General features: G+C 43.8%; 1 protein-coding gene across 3 annotated transcripts in view; it reads left to right on the forward strand.

The window, feature by feature from the left end:
* Window positions 1–5,322: 5,322 nt before the first annotated feature.
* MYO1E (myosin IE) overlaps window positions 5,323–23,649 on the forward strand; it is a 196,502-nt gene continuing 178,175 nt past the window's right edge. The window contains exons 1-2 of one of the 3 annotated variants that reach the window (XM_082733713.1): window positions 5,669–5,937; window positions 6,102–6,289. In XM_082733713.1, coding sequence (XP_082589839.1) covers window positions 6,287–6,289 — 3 coding nt within the window. In that variant the 5' untranslated portion in view covers window positions 5,669–5,937; window positions 6,102–6,286. Of the gene's footprint in view, window positions 6,290–23,649 lie in introns of all 3 variants that reach the window. The other 2 variants (XM_082733714.1, XM_082733712.1) reach the window with 2 other exon arrangements.

The following is a 23,649-nucleotide window of genomic DNA, read 5'->3' on the forward strand; positions in this document are numbered from 1 at the left end:
TAGTAAAACTTTTCTTAAGATTTTATTCATTTATTTGACACAGAGAGAGAGAGAGCGCCAGCGAACAAGCAGGGAGTCAGAGGCAGAGGGCAAAGAGACTCCCCGCCGAGCAGAGAGCCCAACATGGGACTTGATCCCAGGACCTCAGGATCATGACCTGAGCTTAAGGCAGCTGCTTATCTGACTGAGACACCCAGATGCCCCGAAAAACTTTTTTTTTAATGTTTTACTAATTTAAGTAATCTCTACCCTCAACACAGAGCTCCAGCTCACGACTGTGAGATTAAGAGTCACAAGCTCTTCCAACTGATCCAACCAGGCGCCCCGCAAAAATTTTTTAATATTAATCAGACGTAGCATCACATTATGTTACCCAACCATTGAAATTCTCTGCACTATCCTTTGTACAAATCAATATTAACATATTAGGAAAAGAGCAAAGATTTACTTTATTTTTTAAAAAGATTTTATTTGTTTGACAGATAGATCACAAGTAGGCAGAGAGGCAGGCAGAGAGAGGAAGGGAAGCAGGCTCCCTGCTGAGCAGAGAGCCCGCTGTAGGGCTCAATCCCAGGACCCTGGGATCATGACCTGGGCCGAAGGCAGAGGCTTTGCCACCCAGGCGCCCCCAAGATTTATTTTTTTATTATTATTTTTAAAGATTTTATTTATTTATTTGACAGAGAGAGATAAAAGGAGAGAGGGAACACAAGCAGAGGGAGTGGGAGAGGGAAAGCAGGGTTCCTGCTGAGCAGGGAGCCTGATGTGGGACTCGAGCCCAGGACCCGGGGATCATGACCTGAGATGAAGACAGATGCTTAACGACTGAGCCACCCAGACACCCCAACAAAGATGTTTAAAGTTGAGTTAAACTCTCTATACAAACGTAATTTTTAATACAAATGTGATTTTTCGGTCCCATTAAAAAAGAGCAAGAATTTTTCCAGGAGCCCCTGTTTGGAGAGGCTCCCAGTGTTTTAATAAATGGGTTCCTATTCATATTGGGCCTATATCAGGGAAAATTTCTTCTAAAATTTATAGTAGGACATTCCTGCTACGGACTTACTGCTTATAGGGTAAGAGTTGGGGCGTTTGGAGTCAGGCTAATATATAGATTTGATGCAGAAAAGCTGAGCAATAGCTTGGGCAAGTTACTTCAAACTCCGTTGGTTTCTTGGTTTTCTTTCTTTTTCTTTTTCTTTTTTTTTTTGCAGTTTAATAACTTTATTTGGAATCAGCAGTTAGTTCTCATCCACATCATCTGTCTGTAGTTTTTTGGTTTATTTGTAGATTTTTGAAAGTGGTGACAGGTACACAGGAAACCTGAATTTGTCTGGTGGGTCTTCAGTGTCATTTTCTGGACAACAGCGTGCCCATATGAGATGAGACCGTCCTTACGCTGTTGGCCCTCGGAGCTTTGTTGTGTTTGGTATCAATCATCTAAGGTCCCCATTTCCCTCGTGGCAAATTCCTGGATCTCTCTGAATACCCACTTGACATCCATTCCACGGATGCACTTGTGAACAATGATGGTGTATTGGTGTATCCTCTGGTCACCTTGGTGGTGGGGTGGCGGAACGGCCCTTCACCTTGCCATTCTTCTTTATGGGAGCTGGTCTGTCCGGCCCATGTTGCAAATGCTCAGCTTAGTTTCTTAATTGCAAATGAAATCAATAGGGTTGTATGGAAGATTAGATAAGATATTACAGGGTAAGCACTTAGCTCATAGCTGATACCTATTGAACCTAACAAATGCCTATTACAGCAGAAACAGTGATGGCCCAGGACATCCGACATTGATGTGACATAAGCATCTCTTTCACTGGTGCTTTGGTAAAGATTTCTGGCCTAATTTTCCTGTGAACGAATTTTTCTTTAATTGCATTGTTGTGAACGCATTCTGATGTTCTCTTACAGTACTGACACGGAAACTAGTTTCATTGCCTTATTTTATCTTCTTACCAATTGTTTTCCAAAATGTATAAGCAGTGATTCTTTTCACTGCTAGATTCATACCAAATTGTGTTTTGTCTCCATTTGGATTTTTTTCTTCATTCCTTTTCATTCAAGCCCAGATAAAACTGCATTTTAAATCATGCCCACGTATGTGTAAAGTCTCATCTGACTAGCTCCATCATGTGTCTATAATGAGTTTTACAATTTTTAAAGTTGTTTTCATTTCATTGCTACTATGAGCTCGAATAACAAAGAATATTGGGTAGTATATTGATGAGTCCTCTTAAAAATAGGTGTAAATCAAGAAAATTGGAAAAGCTTTATAAAGCGAGAATTTTTGGAGGGGGGCTGCAATTTTGCCAAAAACTTAGGGTGATCATAATCTATCATTCAAATTATCAGGCCATTTTGGGAATGCAAGAGGGGTTCCATTAATTATTTCACTGAGATAAAGGCATAAACTAGGACTCTCCCATGTAGACCAGGGCATAAAACTGACAATTTATCTTCCTAAGATGGGGAAGGAGCGGGAAGAGCTTGAGCGGATTCTTTGTGAAATGACAATCTCTATCACATGCTCATACTCTATATTCTACGTTCAAAGTGTGAATTATGGGTTCTGCTTTGAGAATCCAAGCTCTGCCCTTACAGTATCAGACTCAGTTCTAATCCCTATACTTCAAGAAAAACACAAAGATCCAGGAAGGCATAACTAACGTGATCAAGAGCTATTATTTTGACAGTTCCAGCATCTTTGAGAATTTGATGAAAGCTATTAACTCTCCCTGAAGGAAAGGGCATACACAGAAGCCCCCAAGATTTGGCATAAAATTCAGAGGGCAGCAATATGTCTGATCCTACATGAACCCACATCTGGATCCTTAACCTAGAATACATGGCAGGTGGCAGGAGAAAGGAGCCAATGTTCGTTGACCATCTTTATACATATTTCATTTCATATGCACATCAATCTATTTTATAGATAAGGGAACTGAAGTGCAGAAAGATTACTATTTCACAGCTAGTTAAGTGACAAAGCCAGACTTCAAATTCACTTTTATGTGCCACTAAATCTTATAATCTAAGTACTGCTTAGACACACAATTTCTTTTTTTAACTTGGTTCCATGCCCAGCATGGAGCCCAATGTGGGGCTTGAACTCAAGACTCTGAGATCAACACCTGAGCTGAGATCAAAACTCAGCTGCTTAACCGACTGAGCTACCCAGGCACTCCACTATACAAATTAATATATACATTTATATTTCAATCTGGAAAAGAATTATATTACAAAATCATGAAAAATGAACACAAGCATATATCTTCATCAGAGTCCCACCTACTAAAATTACCTCTGAAAACTGGAACAAGATTATTAAGACAAATAAAAGCAAGCATTTAGGGGTGCCTGGGCGGCTCAGTCAGTTAAGTGCTGGACTCTTAATCTCAGGTCAGGTGTTGTTGTGAGTTCAAGCTCTGTGTTTGGCTCCATGTTGGGTATGGAGCCTACTTTAAAAAAAGAAAAAGAAAAAGAAAAAAAAGTAGGCATTTAAAAAAAGATCTCAAATGTTAATACAAATGGCATTTAGTGTCAAGATAGTTTTAGATCAATCCAAGACTGATAAATTGTTGATGGATTCTTTTTTTTTTTTTTTTTAAAGATTTTATTTATTTATTTGCCAGAGAGAGAGCGAGCGAGAGTGAGCACAGGCAGACAGAATGGCAGGCAGAGGCAGAGGGAGAAGCAGGCTCCCTGCAGAGCAAGGAGCCCGATGTGGGACTCGATCCCAGGACGCTGGGATCATGACCTGAGCCAAAGGCAGCTGCTTAACCAACTGAGCCACCCAGGCGTCCCTGTTGATGGATTCTTAAAAGATTTTTCAGTGTCTCATTGTACCCCTGCTTTACAGCCTGTCTCCCTTGAAGCCCATGTCAATCCAATAACTCATCAGGGTTGACTGTGGATGGGATGGTGGCTTAGGCAACATGTCATTTCCCACCTAAGCAGTGCTTCTTGTATAATTGGTAAGCTCCAATATTCCTTTTGGTAACCTCTGTTCATTAGTTCCTAAGATACCTGATCATATTCTGGCGTGCCCCTGAAATGTGGAATCAGTTTCCCTGGGAATTTGGTGGGTCCTGGCTGTTTGTACCTTCGCAGTACCTAGTACAGAGTGAGTGCCCAATAGATGTTTTGCTGTTTCCTGTCCAGTTTGTACTAGATCGCTGCCAGATGAATTCCCTAACCCAAAATGTAGCTCCTAGTTTGGAAGTTCCTTGCACAAAACCACTGTTGCTTTTCATTATATTTGTACCTTTCCTATAATTATTTATTGTTTTAATATGATCTCCTGGGGCTCCTGGGTGGTTCAGTTCGCTAAGCGTCCACCTTTGGCTCAGGTCATGGTCTCAGGGTCCCGGGATCGAGGCCCATGTTGGGCTCTCTGCTCAGTGGTGAGTCTGTTTCTCCCTCCCCTCTGTGATCTCTCTTGCTTTTGTTCTCTCTCAAATAAATAAATAAAATCTTAATATATATATATAAAACTATCTTCTGTCTTGCTCCTTCCCAAATTGTAAGCTTGGCAAGGGAAGAAACCACTGTGCTCATGGTTGCTGCGCTGACCTATAGTAGGCATTTAATCATATCTGTTTCCTCACGGAATGGATGATTACTACAAGAATTTAAGAATGTAGTCAACATGATTTTCTTTCAACTTTAAAATGGAGATAAAATTTGCATACCCTTCTATAAGGTATAATTCAGTGTCTTTCAGTATATTCACAAAGTTGTGCAACCATCACCACTAATTCCAGAATATTTTCATCACCCCAGTATGAAAGCTGTTTCCAAGGTTTAGTCCATGTTGTGGCCTGCGTCCGCACTTCCATCCTTTTTAAAGGCTGAATAGTATTCCATTGTTGTGGACATACCACATTCTGTTTAGCCATTCCAGGCAAGATGATTTTTAGCATTCACACCAACTCTAGGATCCTAGATCAAGTGAAGACCTACCACCAAAGTTCATAAACAATAAATCATAATGCTTCATACTTTCTCTAAGCCAGAAGTTTTCATTTCTTACCTGCCACAGATCCTGGGAGGACAGTCATGTTGTAACCCACCAAGATTACCTTCTGAACGCTTAAAACAATAAGACCACACTCTCTACCTTATTTCAGGATTCTTCCCCCACCTCCAATGTCCTCCTCACTGCCCACTCCATGCCTTGAAACTCCATATTCTGGAATAATTTGGCTTCGCAGGTATGGTTGTACAGCTAATTGTTCTCAACAGATAGGGTTGACTGAGGTGGGTGGGTGCTTTTTCCCTCACTTACCTTTCTGCTGTCTCTCTGTTCACTGCAGTGCAACTTTTTCACCATTCAAAAGTCCCCAAGAGAGAGACAGAGGGGAAAAAAAAAAAAAAAACGAAAAAAGAAAAAAAGCCTTCCTTTGTTTTCCAAGGAAATTCAGGTAAAAGGAGGGGTAGGGGAAATGATATTTTTGACTTTCCTCACAATCCAGACATTGGAAAGAAAAAGGATTTCCTTTGGGCTGCAGCCATGACTCTGATCTTTTATGCTGATAAAATATTTCCTTCTTAAAAAAAAAAAAAGTTATGGGAAAATCATACCACTTCGACTTGGAAGCCACACCTACTGTAATTTTCGCGTTTAAAAAAAAAAAAAAGAGAGAGAGAGAGAGAGAGAGTCTTGCTCACTTTCACGGAGGGTTTTGCGAGGTTGAGGTCTTGCACCCGGGAGCGAGCCGGGTCAGCGGCGCTCCTTTGGAAGCTAGCGTGGAGGACTACAGGATCCAGAGGTCTTTGGAAACTCCAGCAGCTCCAAGCTTGTTGGCTACCACGGTTTCCCTGAGGAGTGACGCTGTGAAAACAAACCCTGATTGGTCAGGCCTGAGCTGAATTCTCCATTTATGGACAGATTGCCCAGCCCGAACCGAGGCTCTGCCGGAGGAGTACAGAGTAAGTGGCTGAAGAAAGAAGGAGCGATCCTGGGCAGCCAGGCAGACGCGCGGAGAGCACCGGGCTCACCTACGCGGGTTGCGAGCGCCTGGTCCGAGTGGACCCCTGCCTTTGGCAGGATGTGCCCCGTCTGCTAAGTCGGCTTCTTCTCGCCCTTCACCTAGCGCCGCCGATCCCGCCTGGATGGAGTCCCCCCAGGGTTCCCATTGGCTCCTGTGAGTGCTTGGGTGTCGAGAGCCTGTTTTTGGCGAAGGGGACCAACTTTTGAAGTTCGCCCAGGAGTCTGCGATCCAGCCCCAGCTCCCCGGCAGCCGGACCCGGCAGAGGAGGGACCGCGGCGCGAGTCACCATGGTGAGTTGGTCGCGCGGCGTCCCGGGACGCCTGACCCTGGGATGGGGCAGGAAGCGCCGGCGCGGGGTACCCACCTTGGGCGCGCAGCCCAGGCCAGGGGTGGAGAAGGTGGACGCGGGAGTCGGCACGTCGCGAGCTCTGCCCGCCGCTTTCCGTAAACCCTGGCCGGGGGAGAGGGAGCGAGGGGGCCAAGGAAAACTTTCTTTCAAGTCGCTCTGGACGCCGCGAAACTTTTTGTGGCCGGGTTGCTATGGCTGCCAGCTGTCGGAAGCCAGTGTATGGGCACCTCTGAGCTCGGGGGCGCGGCCCTCGGAGGGGACCCTTCTCTTCCTGCCGGGCCGGTGGGCAGCGCCCGTGCCCCGGCGTTCCCGCCCGCGGCGGCCCGGAGCGCGGCTCTGCTGCGCGGCCGCCGGCTCGCCGCGCCCCCTCCCCCGCGCGCCCCGCGCTCCCCTCCCCGCCGGCGGGCACGGGCGCCGGCTGCCTCCCCGCCTCCCCGCCTCTCCGCCCCCTGCGCCGCCCGCAGCTGTCCCGCCTGGCTGCGGCACGCTGGCGGGGGCGGACCGGGCCGCACAAAGGGCGGCGGGGGCGCCAGGTAGGACAAGCACCTGGCGCTGGGCGGGCGGCCGAGAGCGAAAGTGGCGCAGCCCGTACGTAGCCTGGCCGGCCTGGACTTCGCTGGGCGCGGGCCCGTTGGGTCTCTGCGCCCGAGAGGCCGAGTAAACACCCCCACCCCTGCCCCCTATCCCTTCCCCGAGGGCGAGGTGACTGGCGCTTCTCGGTGTACCGCGAACCGGTCGCCCGGGAGGAAGTCGAGTGTTTTGTTCTTTTTCCTTTGGCACTTTGGGAATACAGGGAAGTGGCTGACTTTTTCTCCGACTGGCTTCTGACTTTTCCTCTCCCCGCCCCCGAGAGCCCCAACTCCGCCCCCATTAACCTGAGCCGCAACCCCCCCCCCCCGGGTCTCGGTGGGGTGTACGTTTCTTCCCGAAGCACAAAAGCAAGGACTCGGTTTCGAAGAGATGGACAGTCCATCCGAGAAAGAAAGAAAAAAAAGCTCGACTACAAGGCTTCATAGTTTCCACACTTGCTCCTTTTCAAAGAACCCTGCTCGGGTAGATGGCCTGATCCCCTTCTGGTTTGGTTTGTTCGGTTTTAATGATTGTGAATGTGGAGTTAAGTCAAAAACGATAACTAGTACAACACCAATTAAAAAAAAAATCTGTCCTGCATGACCGGCCTGAGAAATGTAGGAAAGGCCCATGCGAACGTATGGTCGAAACTCAAAAGCAGCTCTAGACCCAGTGCTGTTTATTCAAAAGAATGTTTAAAAACAAAACAGTCTTTAAAAGGGCATCTTTGACACAAGCTTTTTCTTTTTACGTTGTCCAAAATTGTGTCACTTCTGTTCCTCCCTAAGAGGACACTTCATCTGTAAATAAATTTCCTCCTTAAGTTTCAGGTTTTAAGAAGTCGGTCTAACCTACATTATTTTTGGAACCCCTGGGAGAGAACCGTTTACTTAAACTGTGTGTGTAAGTGTGTGGTTGGGTGGAGGAGCGACCGAATTGGGCCACTACCCATTTGGCCACTTGAATCTGAGCAATGTGATAGTCCTGGTACTTTGGAATTGCTATCATTATTTTCCATGGGTCAATATTTCTAAAAAAAAAAAAAAAAAAAAAAAAAAATCAGTGTGTTTATGTCAAGAGCTTCAAGAAACTTAACTGAATTCAAATACTTGAGAACTACCTTGAGAAAGTTAGCTTTCCCTTAGTTAAGTCATTTTTCTTGCTGGACACACTACCAAAGTAGTCTATGATGCCTTTTCTGGAGACCTCAGAATCTCCATACTCAGTTTGGCTGCATTGCTTTTGAAGGTGGTTGATCAAATGGGTACAGAGGGGGCGCCTGGGTGGCTCAGTGGATTGGGCCGCTGCCTTCGGCTCAGGTCATGATCTCAGGGTCCTGGGATCGAGTCCCGCATCGGGCTCTCTGCTCAGCAGGGAGCCTGCTTTCTCCTCCCTCTCTCTCTGCCTGCCTCTCCGACTACTTGTGATTTCTCTCTGTCAAATGGGTACAGAGGAGGCATGTTGGAAGGAAGAGACTTGTTGCCAGAGTTGTGTAGTGTGTCTATGGGAGGACAGGGTGTGACTTACCTATTGATGGGTTCCCTGCCAACAGCGCAGATGGCCCCGTTGCGGGCAGCCAGGCGACTATCAGCACATCAGAAAAAAGTTGAAACAGCTGTTGTCCTGAAATCGGAGATTTGCCATCGCCCCATCTACTAGATGTAGAGTAGCATGGCAAAAATGAAATGAATCACTTCTTCCCTGGCTCGAGAGATTGTTCATTAGCTATGTGAGGTTGTCTGAGAGCAGAATCACCCATCTTAAACAGAAACCTTAGTTATACTGTTTACTGTTTATATAAGATGCCTTCAAGCCAGATGAGGCTGCATTTTGTGTTTCACATCTGTCTGGGTCTGCCCAGCTGCATCCTTCAGCTGCTCAGTACAGGAAGAGAAGGGGCATTGCCTTCCATGGGTGTGGCTGAGGCTTAGCATGGAGAGTAGAGTTCCTCGGGCCCTCGGGCTGTAGGGAGAACACCTGTACTGTTGTTTGTGGGTTTGTGTGTGTGATCTTTTAGGAAGTCTGGTGGCACATGAGGAAGACTCCACTTGTCCCCATGGCCCTCCCAAGACTCATTCAATTGTGACTCATAAGGAATATTGTCATTTTCTGACTCATGCGCATAATATCCAGCTTACAGTTCACCTCCTGTCTCTTTCCTAAAAGTTCACTTTGGACCACTTTTCTCCATCTTTGGAGAATCAACAACACTACCAGGCGATATAAATTTGTACCTTTTTCCATAGGAGACTTGAAGAACTGAAAAAAAAAAAATCTCTGCCTGCTTTTATAATTCAGTGTACCTTGGTTAGGAGGGTACAGCAGTCTCCTTTGTCTTTTTTTTTTTTTTTAAGATTTTTATTTATTTATTTGACAGACAGATCACAAGCAGTCAGAGAGGCAGGCAGAGAGAGAAGGAGGAGAAGCAGGCTCTCTGCTCAGCAGATAGCCTGATTCGGGGCTCCATCCCAGGACCCTAGGATCATGACCTGAGCAGAAGGCAGAGGCTTCTGAGCCACCCAGGCGCCCCTCCTTTGTCTTTAATTAATAATCATACCCTACTAAGATTTCTTTTGTCGCGTGTGACTTTATCATTTACAAGGGAAGTTCTGCTTTGTGGCCATGATGGTTTGAATGGTCTAATATGCTAGAGCCCATGTCTGTAGCTCTGCCATATACTTTGAGTGCAGAAATTATTATTCATAGGGCTTCTCTGAAGTTAAATATACTAAAATATTTAATTAAGTCTGAATTGGCCATTCCTTCAGACTGTGGTCAGGTCACATTCCTTTTTTCTCACTTACGTAGTACTTGGGAGTGAGTTGCACAAGTTATTCATAAAAAGTACACAGGAATAGACCTAGGAACTTAGAAATCTGTCAGATAGCTGACTGCAAGGTAGGTAAGTTCCTTTGGGTGAAGGTAGGGCATGTATTTAGAAAGTCTGGAATCGATTTCAGATGTTTTCTGGGGAAGGTAACCTAGTCCATTCCCACTGATTAGTTTATCAGATTTGCTAATAGTTTCCGGGCCAAAACGACAGAATACAAATCCAAAACAAAACAAAAAATTGGGTTGAAATACAGAGAAGTTTTGTGTGTGTGTGTGTGTGTGTGTGTTTAAGATTTTATTTTTAAGTAATCTCTACACCCAACACCGGACTGAAATTTATAAGCCTGAGATCATGAGTTGCTCTTTAGATCGGAACCAACCAGGCATCCCCCCCAAAAGTTTTGATGGACGCAGTGGGGTTAGGGAAAGAGCTAGAGTTCACGACATTATCTAGGGGCCAATGTGAGTTGGCCAGCCTCATGGGAGAAGTTTGATAGGTGCGACGTGAAGGGAAAGCCAGCGGAGCAGCAGATGGAGAGGGATTAAGTGGAGGAAGCAGATAGTTGGGGAAGGTGAAGGCCGCCTCCCCCATACTCTTGCTAGGGATTTCAGCTTTGGGAGTGGTTGCAAACTTGAATATCTACAGGATACAATTTTTGCCGGGATGAGGCTGGCCCCTAGGGAGCAAATAAGCCCCTCTAAAAAAGGCATCATTACTTGACCTTAGGTCATGGTTAGTTATGTCTACCATATTACCATGGTTAGATCGGCCATATTACATATTTCAAGGGAAGCTGGAAATCCAAATTGTTCTGCCGGATTGCTGATTTTTCAAGTGTTCTGGCCATTGCTGAGAGGCCGAACACCTGCAAGTCAGCTGTTAGCAGCCACTCAATTGTAAATCTCAGAATGGTATCCCTGAGAACCACATGCTTCCTTCCATTCACCCACCAGCAAGACCGTCTAAACTTTGGCTCTATACCAGTAATGGTGTTTTATTAATACATCCACACCTTCCCACTGGGTTTCCCTTAAGAGAGGGAGTTGCCTGGTATTTTCAGCACATGGAACCTCCAAACTATCAACAGGGAAAATCTGCATCCAGATTCAGAGCTATCTAAACACCAGTGTAAGTATGTAAGTTGTGTGAGTGGTGAGGCTGTAAATTGAATTTCTCTTTCTTAACCCATCACCCCCCGCTTTGGGTGAAAATGCCTCCTTGCCCTTTCCAGTGTGCTGGACCTCTGTTATTACTCCTTTCTACAGCTGAATGTCGTGAATTTGAGGTCTGTCTCAGGGGTTCTCCTTCGGGCTAGATAATGAGCATTTTGGTAAATATGACTTGGAATACAACTTTTTGCTCCTGTACTCAGTGTTAATGTCATGAGCTTATGTGAGACTAAATAAAAGAGAGAACATGCAGTACTTTGCATTTCCTAATGAGAAAGGATTGGGTCTCATTACTTGGAAAGAACTTGTGAAAGCTTTCTTCATCAGCTTCAAAAAGCAAAAATATTTTGAACCTATACACAAATGCAGAGTTTTATGAGCTTCATTATGGAATATGTAGAAATTTTGTACAGACATGATTTTTTCAAGTATGAGTCATCTGCTATTTTTTTTTTTACAAAGAAGCAGCGATTATGTTTTCATCAGTATGTGATTAAAATGATGAGTTTTTAATATTTTTATTATTATTATGTTTTACCTTGCTGGGATGTAATATTTACAGAGCAATAAGGGGTTAAAGGTTAAATGCCAAAGGTATTAAAAATAAACATCTTGGCCTTACAAGCACATTCTGTAATAATGGTAAATAAATTGTGTTTTGAATTTCAACCTCACAATTTATTTTGGCAGAGACAAAAGGTTTTGGGGCACCCTAGCAAAGTTGTTGTGTTTTCTTTCTTTCTTTTTTTTTTTTTTTTTTTAAATTTTACCTGTCTTTATGACAGCCACACTTGAGAGAAGCAGAACTAGTTAAGAGTGCTCCCCAAAATAGAATTATTGGCTTTATGGAAACTGGGACTATACCACCCAGTGAAGTCAGCCTTCCCTTTTTAGTTGCCACCACGGAACAGTATCATTAATGTATAAAGCATTTCTTTCTTTCTTTTCAAGATCTTATTTATTTACTTATTTGACACAGGCAGAGATCACGAGTAGGCAGAGAGGCAGGCAGAGAGAGAGGAAGGGAAGCAGGCTCCCCACTGAGCGGAGAGCCCGATACAGGGCTCGATCCCAGGACCCTGAGGTCATGACCTGAGCTGAAAGCAGAGGCTTAACCCACTGAGCCACCCAGGCACTCCTACAAAGCATTAATGAATGGCTGTTTAAGAAACTCTTTTTTTCTTACTCCCTTTCTGACCTAAAATATTAGTGTTCAGCCGTATCACCCATCTTCATACCAAGGCCCTCAGCTGTTTCTGGAAGTTACATTCAGCCTCAAAGGAGAAAAATATGGGCCTTACCGAAGATGTGAAATATCATATAGAACAGGCTTTGGAGGACAGAGAGGAGGTGGCTCTTTCCAGGCATAAACAGAAGAACTACTTGGAAGGAGGGCACATGATTCTCTCCCATGTTCTGAGTTCTGATGTGTTTGGTCAAAGTTCATTCATGGGACTTTATGATGATATGCTACATGTAAAAAGTAAAATGTACCACATTGTAGAAGGCCAAGGAGAGTGTTTTAAGAATTCTACCCTAGGGGCATCTGGTTGGCTCAGTAGGTGGAGCATGAGACCCTTGATCTTGAGGTTGTGAGTATGAGCCCCATGTTGGGCATAGAGATGACTGGAAAAAATAAAATCTTAAAAAAAGATTTCTTGTGTGAAATCCTTAGGTAGGATTTCACAGGGAGGCTTAGAGTGGTTAAATGACTTCTGAAGCCTTAGAGAGAGGATTTGGCTGAGCTGGTGCCAAGATCCAGGTTTTCTGATCCCAATCTAAAAAAGCTTTCCTCACCAAACTGTAGTGGTGGATTAGGGTCTATTTCCTTAGAGTCTAGACATGACCATTTCTTTCTTTCCTTCAAAAAAGCTGCTTGGAGATGGAAGGTCATTTATTTTTGATTCATTATTATATCAACTTTAAAAGAGCCTAAGGAATGAATTTAGAAGAACTCACCCATGATATTGCTACCCTAACAGTAGTTATTTTCATGTCTTTGGGTTTCCTTACAGCCTATCCATGCACACCATTTTTCTGTAGTTGTAATTATGGGGCAAATGTACAAGTGGGGCTTGGTATTTTCCCACCTATTTTAGAATTCCTTTTCCTTGGTAAGCATATTTATCGTATTTAGGTGGTAGTAGAATAATTTCCATGTAGCCTGATTGTCCAGCCTGTCATAACTGTATAGAAACTTTGTCGCCAGAGCTATGTCCTGGGGAGACCCTCTCTGTACCCCCTGGGACCACACGGGTCAGCAGTGAACTGCTCAGCTTCCTGTCGCTTCTGAGACATGTAGCCCCCTCTCTGGTACAGAGTCGGAAGCAGGACAGGCAGATCTGGGTGACACTCCAAACTCCTAAGCCCTGGCTCAAAGGTGGGTGCCATTGGTGTTCTCTGTAGATTATGGTGTTGGTACTCAAATATGTGACACCCGTGGGTGCTGAGGCCTCTGGCTCCAACTTAACAAGTATGAGTGATTTTATCAGAGAACGCAACTAGATGGAGAGCTTTGAACCCCAAAGTGGAAAAGGCAACAGTAGTTGGAGAAGAGGTGATAGCGTACGTGTTTAATATGCAGAATCCTTATCAAACATGATGGCAATCACTGGGAAATCACAGATGAATTACACATCGCCTTGTGTGTAATGAACCCGATCTGTTAATTTTATGCTCTTTCACAAGCAATTGCATGACATATTTCTAATTTGAAATTTCTGAATTCAGGCATCTGTATCGCGCTTCATTATTTCACGTACTTGGGAGGGAAGGCAAGGTTGATTAAAAAATAATCTATCTTAGTTAATTTTACCCAGTAGTGCCAGAGTGGGATAATTTAGACCCAAGAACATTGCCCATTATGAGTAATCAGGGTCTGGGCTTTAATTTCCTTGTTTTGGGATTTTTGCATATCACAAAGTTTGCATTCTGGTTGATATCACACAGACAGTAAGTGGAAAAGTAAAAGTCATGCCAAAAAGCTCTCTGACCTCCAGTAAACTAAAGAGGTAGAAAACAAGGGGAAAGAGATAACCCCAAGAAATCTAACCTGTTAGTCCTTGTACATGACAGAAAACAAATAAAAAATTAGGATACCATATTGTAAGTCTCTTAGTGATTTAATTGGTTTGACCAGCATTTGATGCTGACAGCAACTTAGCATAATATTTCTTGGCAATAGAATGGTTTGGGCAGTATCATTTTCTAATATAGAGCTTTTCAGCAACAACAAGAAAATAGGGTTGCTTTTAGTGTCCCAAGTAGATGCAGACCTTTGTTATAGGAAATTTGGACTGAAATGTAGAAGTATCTATTAAGCTACTTTAGAGCCTTAAATAAAGATGGCTTCCTCCAAGACTTGGGAATGCTCAAATGCAAAAACAGGTCTACGAAGTGATAGCAATTCAACTTTCCCCCATCAGATTGTCAGAGATTCCTAATATTTGGGGGTGTCCTGAGGTCTTCTGAAAATATGTTGAAAGCTATTGACCTGTTTCAACAGTGTTTGTAATAGTAAAACCAAAAATAAACAGGACCAATCTAAATGCCTACTAGTAGAGGAATGCCTAAGTATGTGTGGTATCAGTATGGATAGGGTATCAGTATGGATAGATCTCACAAAAGTAGTGTTTGGTGAAGAGGCAAGTTGTAGAAAGATACATATAATAAAAACCATTTAAGAAAAATTAGGCTCAGTGGCATGGCTCAGTGGGTTGAGCCTCTGCCTTCAGCTCAGGTCATGATCTCAGGGTCCTGGGATTGAGCCCTGCATCGGCCTCTCTGCTCAGTGGGAGAGCCTCCTTTCCCCTCCCCACCACTCTCTCTGCCTGCCCCTCTGCCTACTTGTGATCTCTGTTGAGTAAATAAATAAGTCAATAAATCTTTTTTTAAAAAAGAAAAATTAAAAACCACAAAATTATATATATTGTTTAGGGATGTATATATTCTTCTAAAATACAAATCAATTAGACTGGAAAGATACCAAATTTAAGCTGCTAAAGAGGGAAGGAGAGCGCCTTCCTGGCTGGCTCAATTGGTAGAGAGTCTGACTCTTGATCCCAGAGCTGTGAACTCAAGGCTTAGCTTTGGTGTACAGATTACTTAAAAGAGAGAGAGAGAGAGAGAGAGATGTAGAGAAGGGAGAAGGCTGGGGTCAGTTGACTAACTTTAATACTATTGATTATATTTTATTTGCTTTATGTATTAACAAATTCAATAAAATAGTATCTTTAATTCTAGGCAGTGTGTGCATAGATGTTTATGTTATGCTCCATACTTTTAACATCTTTTTCCAATTAACAAAAGACACATAAACATTGTAAATCTTCATATAGTTTTAGGAGGTTGGTAAACCCCCGAAGCCCATATGGTTCCATTCCAAGAGTTGTAGCAAACATTGTGTTGAGGTGAATATTAGGGAGTGTAGTCAACTGTGGATCTACGTCAGATTATTTTAATGACAGTTGACATACAATCAGATCATTATTAAGTCCCATTGAATGTTACGTAAAGGGTCATTAGGGGTTGTATCCCAGGATGTTCAGTACATTAGTCACCTTTTCTTGCTCTATTGTGTCTGCTGGCTTTTGGTATAATAAACCACCCCAAACTTGGTAGTTTAAGTAATAAACATTTATTATATTTTTCATGATTTGTGCATGGGTTGGGCAGTTGTGGTCTGGACTGGCTCCTCAGATCCCTGTGGTCAACTGATGGCTTGGCTAAGGCTGGATGATCTAGGATGTCCTCACTCCCCATCAGATAGCTGGAACAATTTAAGTGGGGGTAGTGAAGATGACTTGGTCATGTATCTCTTGTCACAACTGGCCAGTCCTGGCTCGTTTACACAGCAGTGGGTACAGGGTTCCCAAGAACAGTGAAAGAGAAAGCAAGCCCCAGCACACATGTTTTGTTTTGTTTTAAGATTTTATTTATTTAACGCAGAGAGAGAGAGAGAGAGAGAGCGCGCGCGCGCGCTTGCGCTCACAAGCAAGGGGGAGGGGCAGAGGGAGAAGCAAGCTTCCTGCTGAGCAGGGAGCCCGATGCAGGGCTTAAGGCCAAGGTCCCGGGATCTGTGACCTGAGCCAAAGGCAGATGCCGAACCAACTGAGCCACCCAGGTGCCCCTAGCACACACTTTCTTTAAACCTCAGCTTACATCATGCTTGCTGTTGTCCCGTTGACCAAAGCCAGCCGCATGGCCAAGCCCAGAGTCAGCATGGGACAGGGCTCCCTGACGGCTCAGCGACAGTTTCCCACCCTCTCAGCCTTTTCATTCAGCTCACCTTAGCTGGGTGAATATACTGAGGCAGGAATAGACTCTGCGACAGCTTCAGTCTTTCCCTGGCGGGCCCTCTGAACCTCTGTGTACGGCCAAGGCCCCCATGGCTCCTGATCTCCTGCTAAGTTCCCAAAGCACGAGGAATTGGAACTACAGTTCTTTTGCATTATGGAGACTCAATATGATCTTCAAATTGCTATTTTTGTTGGAGAAAACAAGTAAAAGCAGAAGCTAACAACCAGAAGAAAAATAATTTTCTATCGGTTAAAGGGAGCTTTGTGAACATAACAAAAATTTTACAAGTAAGTCCAAACCGAGAGTGCAGTGAACCATGCCAAACCAGACTGGGCTGGACGGCCCATTGGACAGAGGGTGGAACAATTCTGTTTGGAACAGGTGGGGACAATACCGCTCATGGCTTAATTCTGCCGTTTCAGCCAGCACAGAGCTGCCATGTGGACAAAGACTTGCTTCACACACAAAAATCCTTTTTTGTCTTGGTTGAAAGCCCTATCTTGGCCTGTAAGATGGTGCCCCAAATAACCCCATGTCTGTTCCATATTCTGTTAGCCACAGACTGTGCTATCTCTGGGCTCCTCAACAAGATGTGAATTGAGGTTTAATTTGGCTTTGGACATGGTTCTCAAAAATCCATTAACCCATGGGCTTTCACTTTGACTTTCTCTCTCTTTTTCTAAATGGAAATTTTTAAACTACACAAGTGGGGAGAAAACTCACCCCCCAACTTCAACAAACTTGACAACTCGTGGCTGATCTTGTTTTCTTCATTTTGTTAGTGGGGTGTATCACATTGATTGATTTATGGATGTCGAGCCATCCCTGAATCTATGCAATGAATCCCACTTGATCTTGGCATATGGTCATTTTGTTTTATTGTTGAATTTGGTTTGCTCGGATTTTGTTGAAGATTTTTGCATCTATGTTCATCAGGGGTATTGACCTGTAATTTTCTTGTGGTGCTCTTGTCTGGTTTTGGTATCAAGGTAATGCTGGTCTTGTAAAATGAGTTTGAAAGTGTTCCTTAGTCCTTCATTTTGAGTTTGAGGGGGACATTAATGCTTCTTTAAATATTTGGTAGAATTTACCGGGGAAGCTATCTGGTCTTGGACTTTTCTTTATTGAACTGTTCTTGATTACCAATTGAGTCTCCTTGTTAATAGTTTAGATTTTCCATTTCTTCATGATTTGGTGTTGGTTAAGTTGTATGTTTCTCGGAATTTATTCATTTCTCCTAGGTTGCCTATTTGTTAGCATATAATTGTTTCAATCCTGTTTTCTGTATTCTCATCTTCCCTTGGTTTATGTTGGAGCAAATCTTAGGTATCATTTTATCTTATCTCTGATCAGGTTGGCTTTTAAATAAGCAAAACTCAGCTCTTGGCACTAATTACTCTTTGGTAATTCCCTTTGACTTTTAAGAGGAGGGTCTTTGTTTCACAGAATAATGTAGATGTCTCCAGTCACTGGGCAGTCTTGATACTTGTCCCCATTTTGTCTGCAGGAGTTTGGAGCAATGATATCTCAGCAGACGTTGTCTTGGGTTGCAGGACAGGGTGGCTCCCTACCCTACAGTCCTAGCTCTACTCAGGTACTATATGATTAGGTAGGATTGGTAGAACCAGTTCATGGTTGCTGGTCTCTTCATTCCTTCTTCCACATGCCTGCATCATGGTGATGACTCTAAGAATAATACTTGTTTCTTTCAATGATCAGAAGCATTTGAAAGTAGACTGTCAGGATAAGAAATATCCTGGAGACTTCTTGGGTGGAGGTTCCATGAAATTGCTTAAGTTTGTGTCCATGTTCATATGTGCATTTTTTCCTGGGAAAAAGATTCATAAATCCCCAAAGTGGTCTATGGCCTCCCCAGATGACCCTCTAAGGTCCAAAGAATTTAAATGGCGTGACCAAGGTCACTTGGTAAATTAATAGAAGAGGTGGCCCTAGAATTACAAGTCTGTTTCTCTTGAGGCACAATCAAGGGGTCTTGGTCCTAAACCTGCTTTTATTGGAAAAGTTTGAAAATCAAACATAATAAAGCACTAGAGAAAAGGAAGGTGGTAGGTTAATTTTTTTCTGAGATTCCCATAGACACTAAACTAATGTAAGTTACTATGAAGTAATGGTAGGTATTATTTGTTGGCAACTAACCTGATTTTTCAGAATAAGAATAAAGTATAAAAGGAGGCTTGGGTGGCTCAGTTGGTTAAGCTCTGCCTTAGGCTGAGATCATTATCCTAGGGTTCTGGGATCGAGCCCCACGTCAGGTTCCTTGCTCATTGGGGAACCTGCTTCTCCCTGCCTGCCACTTGCCCTGCCTGTGCTTGCTCTCTCTCTCTCTCTCTGAGACAAATAAATAAAATCTTTAAAAAATTAAAGAATAAAAATAAAACATAAAAACAGACTCACAACATTGGTCTTACATTTATTATGTTTTTAAATTCTCCAGTGATCACAAAGAAAAGTCTGTACCTCCAGTATGACTTCAAATATAAATCAAGGGCATAAGGTTTTGACTTTATGTAAATTATTGACAGTTTCTTATTTTCCTGGTAAGGATTTATTCTTATTAATTATAAAATTAATATTTGTTCATTGAGGGCACAAAACGAGAAAGAAATTGCTGGGTTCCAATGACTGGATGGTGGAGAAGATTACTGTACTCTTGTTTTTGTCCTCTAGGAGTAGGAGTGTAGAAAATTGGGGTGTAGGAGAAAGAAAATTGGAGCTTGGATAGTGTCTTCCTTCTAGCTCTTTCTGTCCCCTTGTCCAAGCCCCAGCCACATCCTCTATCTACTGTCCTGTCCTTTCCTCACGAGGCTCTTGCCTTTCTAGTTGCAGAAAGTTTGGAGAAGGCAGGAAACATAGTTTGCACTTGTCCAGAAGCGAGACACATAATTAAGGCCGCCGCACGAAGGGCACCTTTCTCCTCCCACTTTGGTCGCAGCCCCCTTTTCTTGTCCTTGGTGGAAGCCTGCTTAGCACCTCTCTCCGGTGACTGTGGAGTGCCAGCATGTGAAATGTTGTCTGGTCTACAGAGACAATAGGCACTGTCGTCTTTGTTTGGGGTGATGAATCAGCCTTCAGTTTTTGCAGCAGTGGTGGGTCAGTGTCAGGTGGCATAGGTGTATTTCATGTCTCTAAATATAAGAGGTACCAAATGCAGGAGTCTGCCAGTTGCCGAGTCCAATGGATTCGACCTCTGCAGTGTTGCTTCAGTTTACCTTTTTGTTTCATCTCTTACCTGGATCGCTTGGCCAGGTCCAGCTAATTGCTGTGTCCCTTACAGGCTTGGATGTTCTCAGTTTGGCTGATGGTTAGCCACAGTTAATTCCCCATCCCAATGGTCTCTCCTTTGAGGCCAGTCCCAATTTCGCCTTCTTGAGTCTCAGAGTGGGAAGTTATCTTCAAAATCCCATGACAGTCTATCTGCAAAGATGTCATGATTGTTTATGTGCCATTTAACTTCTCATCTGGTCATTTTCTTTTCAGGTAGAGCCCTTACTCATCTTTGTATCCTACCTCCTTTTGTGATTTGTTCTACTAGGTATACAGTGCTATTTTTGTTTTTCTTTTTGTTTTTTAGAAAGTTTGAGATAAGCCTCAATGCCATATGACTTTCTCACTACTTGTGTTCTTTTAAAAATATTTATTTATTTATTTATTTATTTGAAAGAGAACACAAGCAGGTGGAAGGGCAAAAAGGAGAGGGAGAAGCAGGGTTCCTGCTGAGCAGGGAGCCCACGTGGGTCTTGATCCCAGAACCTGGAGATCATGACCTGAGCTGAAGTCAGCCGCCTAACCAAGTGGGCCACCTGGGCAACCCCAGTGCTATTTTTAAGCCTATTGGGGAAAAATGCTTGCATTTCCTTCTCTGTGTGAGTATAGTCTTTAAAACTGCCCTCTTGGTCTTTATTTTGAGTAGAGAGAGGGCGGAACTGTCAACCCAGTGTAGTGCTCGTTAAATCCACGCCTATAAACTGCTGCTCTTGGTTACTCAGCTGATGGAGTGAAACAGGGAGGGGTGAGGCAGTGAAAGCACCCTGTGATTCAAATGTCACCGGGGCCTTTGATTTTACTGGGAACGATGAAGTTGTCTGATGTCGGTGTCACTCCTCACTTCATTCAGCTTGCCTCTGGAGAGATGGAATGGTGAGGACAGAGAGGAGGAGGATAAAGATACTTAAAAGGGCACCTGAAAGCTGAGCCACTCATTGACTGGAGGCAGGAAAATCCGTCTGCCCATCGTACCTGTCTTCACTCACCAGCCAGCTATAAAACCAGGGCAATCACCACCCGCTTGCCCCCACCCCGCCCCCCCAGCTGTTTTGGAATCTGTGAAAAAAGACAGTTCTCCCAGAAAATGGAATGAATCTATTGTATCTTGCCGGGGATCTTCCTAAATGTGGAGGTTTCAGGAACAGGCAGAGATACAGAGGGACAAAGGGACTACAAGAATCGAAATGGGATTTTGGAGCAGACAGTATGCTTTTTAGTTGCTTCGTGGTTTTGTAGGACTGGTTGAATTCAGATGTTTAAAATTCACAGGTAATCCAAATACTGGTAAGTTTAAACTGTCCTCGCGAAATCTTTCTGCTGGAACTCATCAACTAACAGAATGGGCAGACTTGGACTTTTTGAGCTTTATGGAGTATGTTTTCCACACTCCGCTCCAGGTTGGGTGGTGTGAGGTGTTCTAAGCTCTCCAGAGTATTAAAAAAATGGCCTCCAAGGTGAGGCAGGAGGAAAGGGGAGAAGTCCGAGGAACGGATGGGGTCTGGAAAGATACGTATCATCGCCAGTTAGAACATTCTAAATGACATTTTGAGATTCTTATAGACCAGGAGTAATGGAGTTGAGACAGGCAAGGTCAGTTGGGGCCCTCCTACCCAACAGGAGGTGTTTGAGTGATAGTAATTCATTAAATATTTGCTTATTGCCCTGTCCTGCTGATGTAGGAAAGATGTTAGGGTTTGAAGCCAACCACCAAGAAAGAATTCTTGAGAAACCTCTGGTCTCAAAAAAAGGTGGTTTTATTAAAACAACAGGGACAGGACCCTTGGGCAGAAAGCACCGCACCTGGGTGGTGAGTAGAGGCCCATTATATACTTGCAAGTTGGGAGGGGCTTAGGGATAGCGTAAGTCTCTAAGGACGAGGCTTCCAGGACCTTGAGGGGCTAGCTATTGTTAGGAAAAGGACTTTCATTACTGTCTAATAAAACCTTTAGTCACAAGACCCTCCGTATATCGGTGGGCCATATGCTTGGGGAGTGTCTGCCAAGGTGTATCTTGGGAGGTAGAGATAAAGGAAGTTTCCAAAGGAATTCTTACATGTTAAAGTAGACTTACAGGATCCAGGGGGTCAGGCCAAGCTTGCCTTTTGCCCTTAGCAAAGCGTTAACATCTAGGCAGCTGAGTTCTGGATGGAGGAATGTCACTCTGCCTGTTTTAAGGACTTGTGAATGGGCTGTAGGTAGTAAGGAAGTTAGTTTTTCTTTTGCCTTTGCTTCTTCCTACATCATGATTAGGCTGTATAAACTCCTTAAAGGGACACCGAGTCACACTGATTTTTGTGTTTCCATCACCTGGAGAGATGCCTAGCACTTGGTACAATCAGCAGCTTTGCTGAACGCAACCACACTGCTGTTCCCCACTAGACCGGCAATGCAGGGAGAGCTGAAAGCCTTCCCGTGCAACTTGGCCATGGCATTGAGGCCTCCAGTGGGTGAGTGATTGATGAGAGCCGGTGGATTAGAGTAGACAGCTAACTAATTGTAAACTGAAAATGTTATTCAAAGATAAAAATAGCCCCCACGGATAAAACCTTTTAAGTTTTGAGCTTCCTTTTGAGTTTTCTTTTAATAGAACAGGATATCAGCAACTTCAGCTCAGCTCCTGGAAGGCAGAGGCGGCCGAGGGAAGCTGGTGGGCTGGAATGGCTTCTGGATCTGACTCTCACTCTCTTCACTACACCCTCCTTCACTTGGGACCCAAAGAGTTACCGGATTCCCGGAGGCCACACAGCCCGTCCCAAATGCAGTCCCAAAGCCAGTCCCAACTCATCCCTTTAAGGGATAGTGCTGCTCTTCCCAAGCAGACATGGAAGCAGAACCCACCAAAGCCCTTTGAGGAGAAGTTCCCAATGCCAAAGGGAACCTTTCCAAATCAGGTGTGACCTGTGACCTCCCTTTCCAGCTCCTCGCTGTCACAGTGTGCTGGTTAGGCTGCGTTTGGTGATGGAAGAAATCAGTACCAGAGAGGATAAGAAGATTTTCCTTGTTCGGCGATGTGGACCATCAGAATATAAAATTATTAGCTGACCAAGTTTCTGTCTGTTCAGGTTCAAAGAGGAACATTTACTGCCTTTTTTTTTTTTTTTTTTCCCCTTAGTGGGCTAACCGTTCACCTGCCAGAGTGGAATCTGGTTTTGCCCACCTCCAAAGGCCGGTTTGTCTCCAAGGAGATGTGCTAATGGCTTAATTGTTTTGTTTATTCTGCTCCCCACCGATTCCGGTAGCTTCGTTTGCATCGAGAGTAAAACTTTTTTTTTTTTAAGTGTCTTGGCATTTCCTTTGGTTTTGAATAGCTCTTACCGTTTACTCCCAGTGTTTTTTTTTTTTTGAAAGGTTGGTTAGCTCTTAGTGATAGGTGTGGCTTTCTCTGAGTAGGAGTTTTTCTGGGTATGGGATAGAGAAAGTAAAAGGGAGGGATTTAAAAAAGAAATCCTAGGCACTCTCTCTGTAAAACAAGAGGCAGATTATTTTGGAGCCCGATATTTATGCAGTTATGTTCACTTGGCTCACATACTTGAGTTTTGGGGGTTAAAGGATTAATACATGCAAAGGAATGTTGATATTTAGCCTGACAAAAACTGCATTTACGGAGCTGGGGGTTTGCTTTTTCAAAATGTAGAAATGTCAAGGTTTATTTCTTCACCTATGACAAAGAATTCCAAATATGAGACTATTCTGGTTCATGATGGTAAATGCATTTTTTTAGTTTCATGTAAGTGACACATTTTGGATCAAAAACTTCATAACGTTCTAGGACAATAATTCTCAGTGCAGGGTGGACTCTGACTTTGGGGAAGGGAGGATTCTTGCAAGGGAAGGTTGAAGAAGCTTGAACACACTGAGGTTGGTTGAACCAGGTATCCTGGCTTCTTCAAATGCTTTTTTCTCCAGGGCGCCTGCGTGGCCCATTTACTTAAATGTCTGCCTTCAGCTCAGGTCTTGATCTCAGGGTTGTGAGTCCCACACTGGGTTCTGTGTTCAGCAGAGAGTCGCTCTGCCCTACTGCACCTCCTCCTTCTCCCTCTGCCCTACTGCACCTCCTCCCCCCACCCACTGTCTCCCTCTCTCTTAAGTAAATAAATAAAATCTTAAAAAAAAAAATGCTTTCTTTTCTACAAACTGGAGAATGGAA

Source organism: Mustela nivalis (assembly GCF_964662115.1).
Source record: "Mustela nivalis genome assembly, chromosome: 6".
Classification (NCBI taxonomy): domain Eukaryota; kingdom Metazoa; phylum Chordata; class Mammalia; order Carnivora; family Mustelidae; genus Mustela; species Mustela nivalis.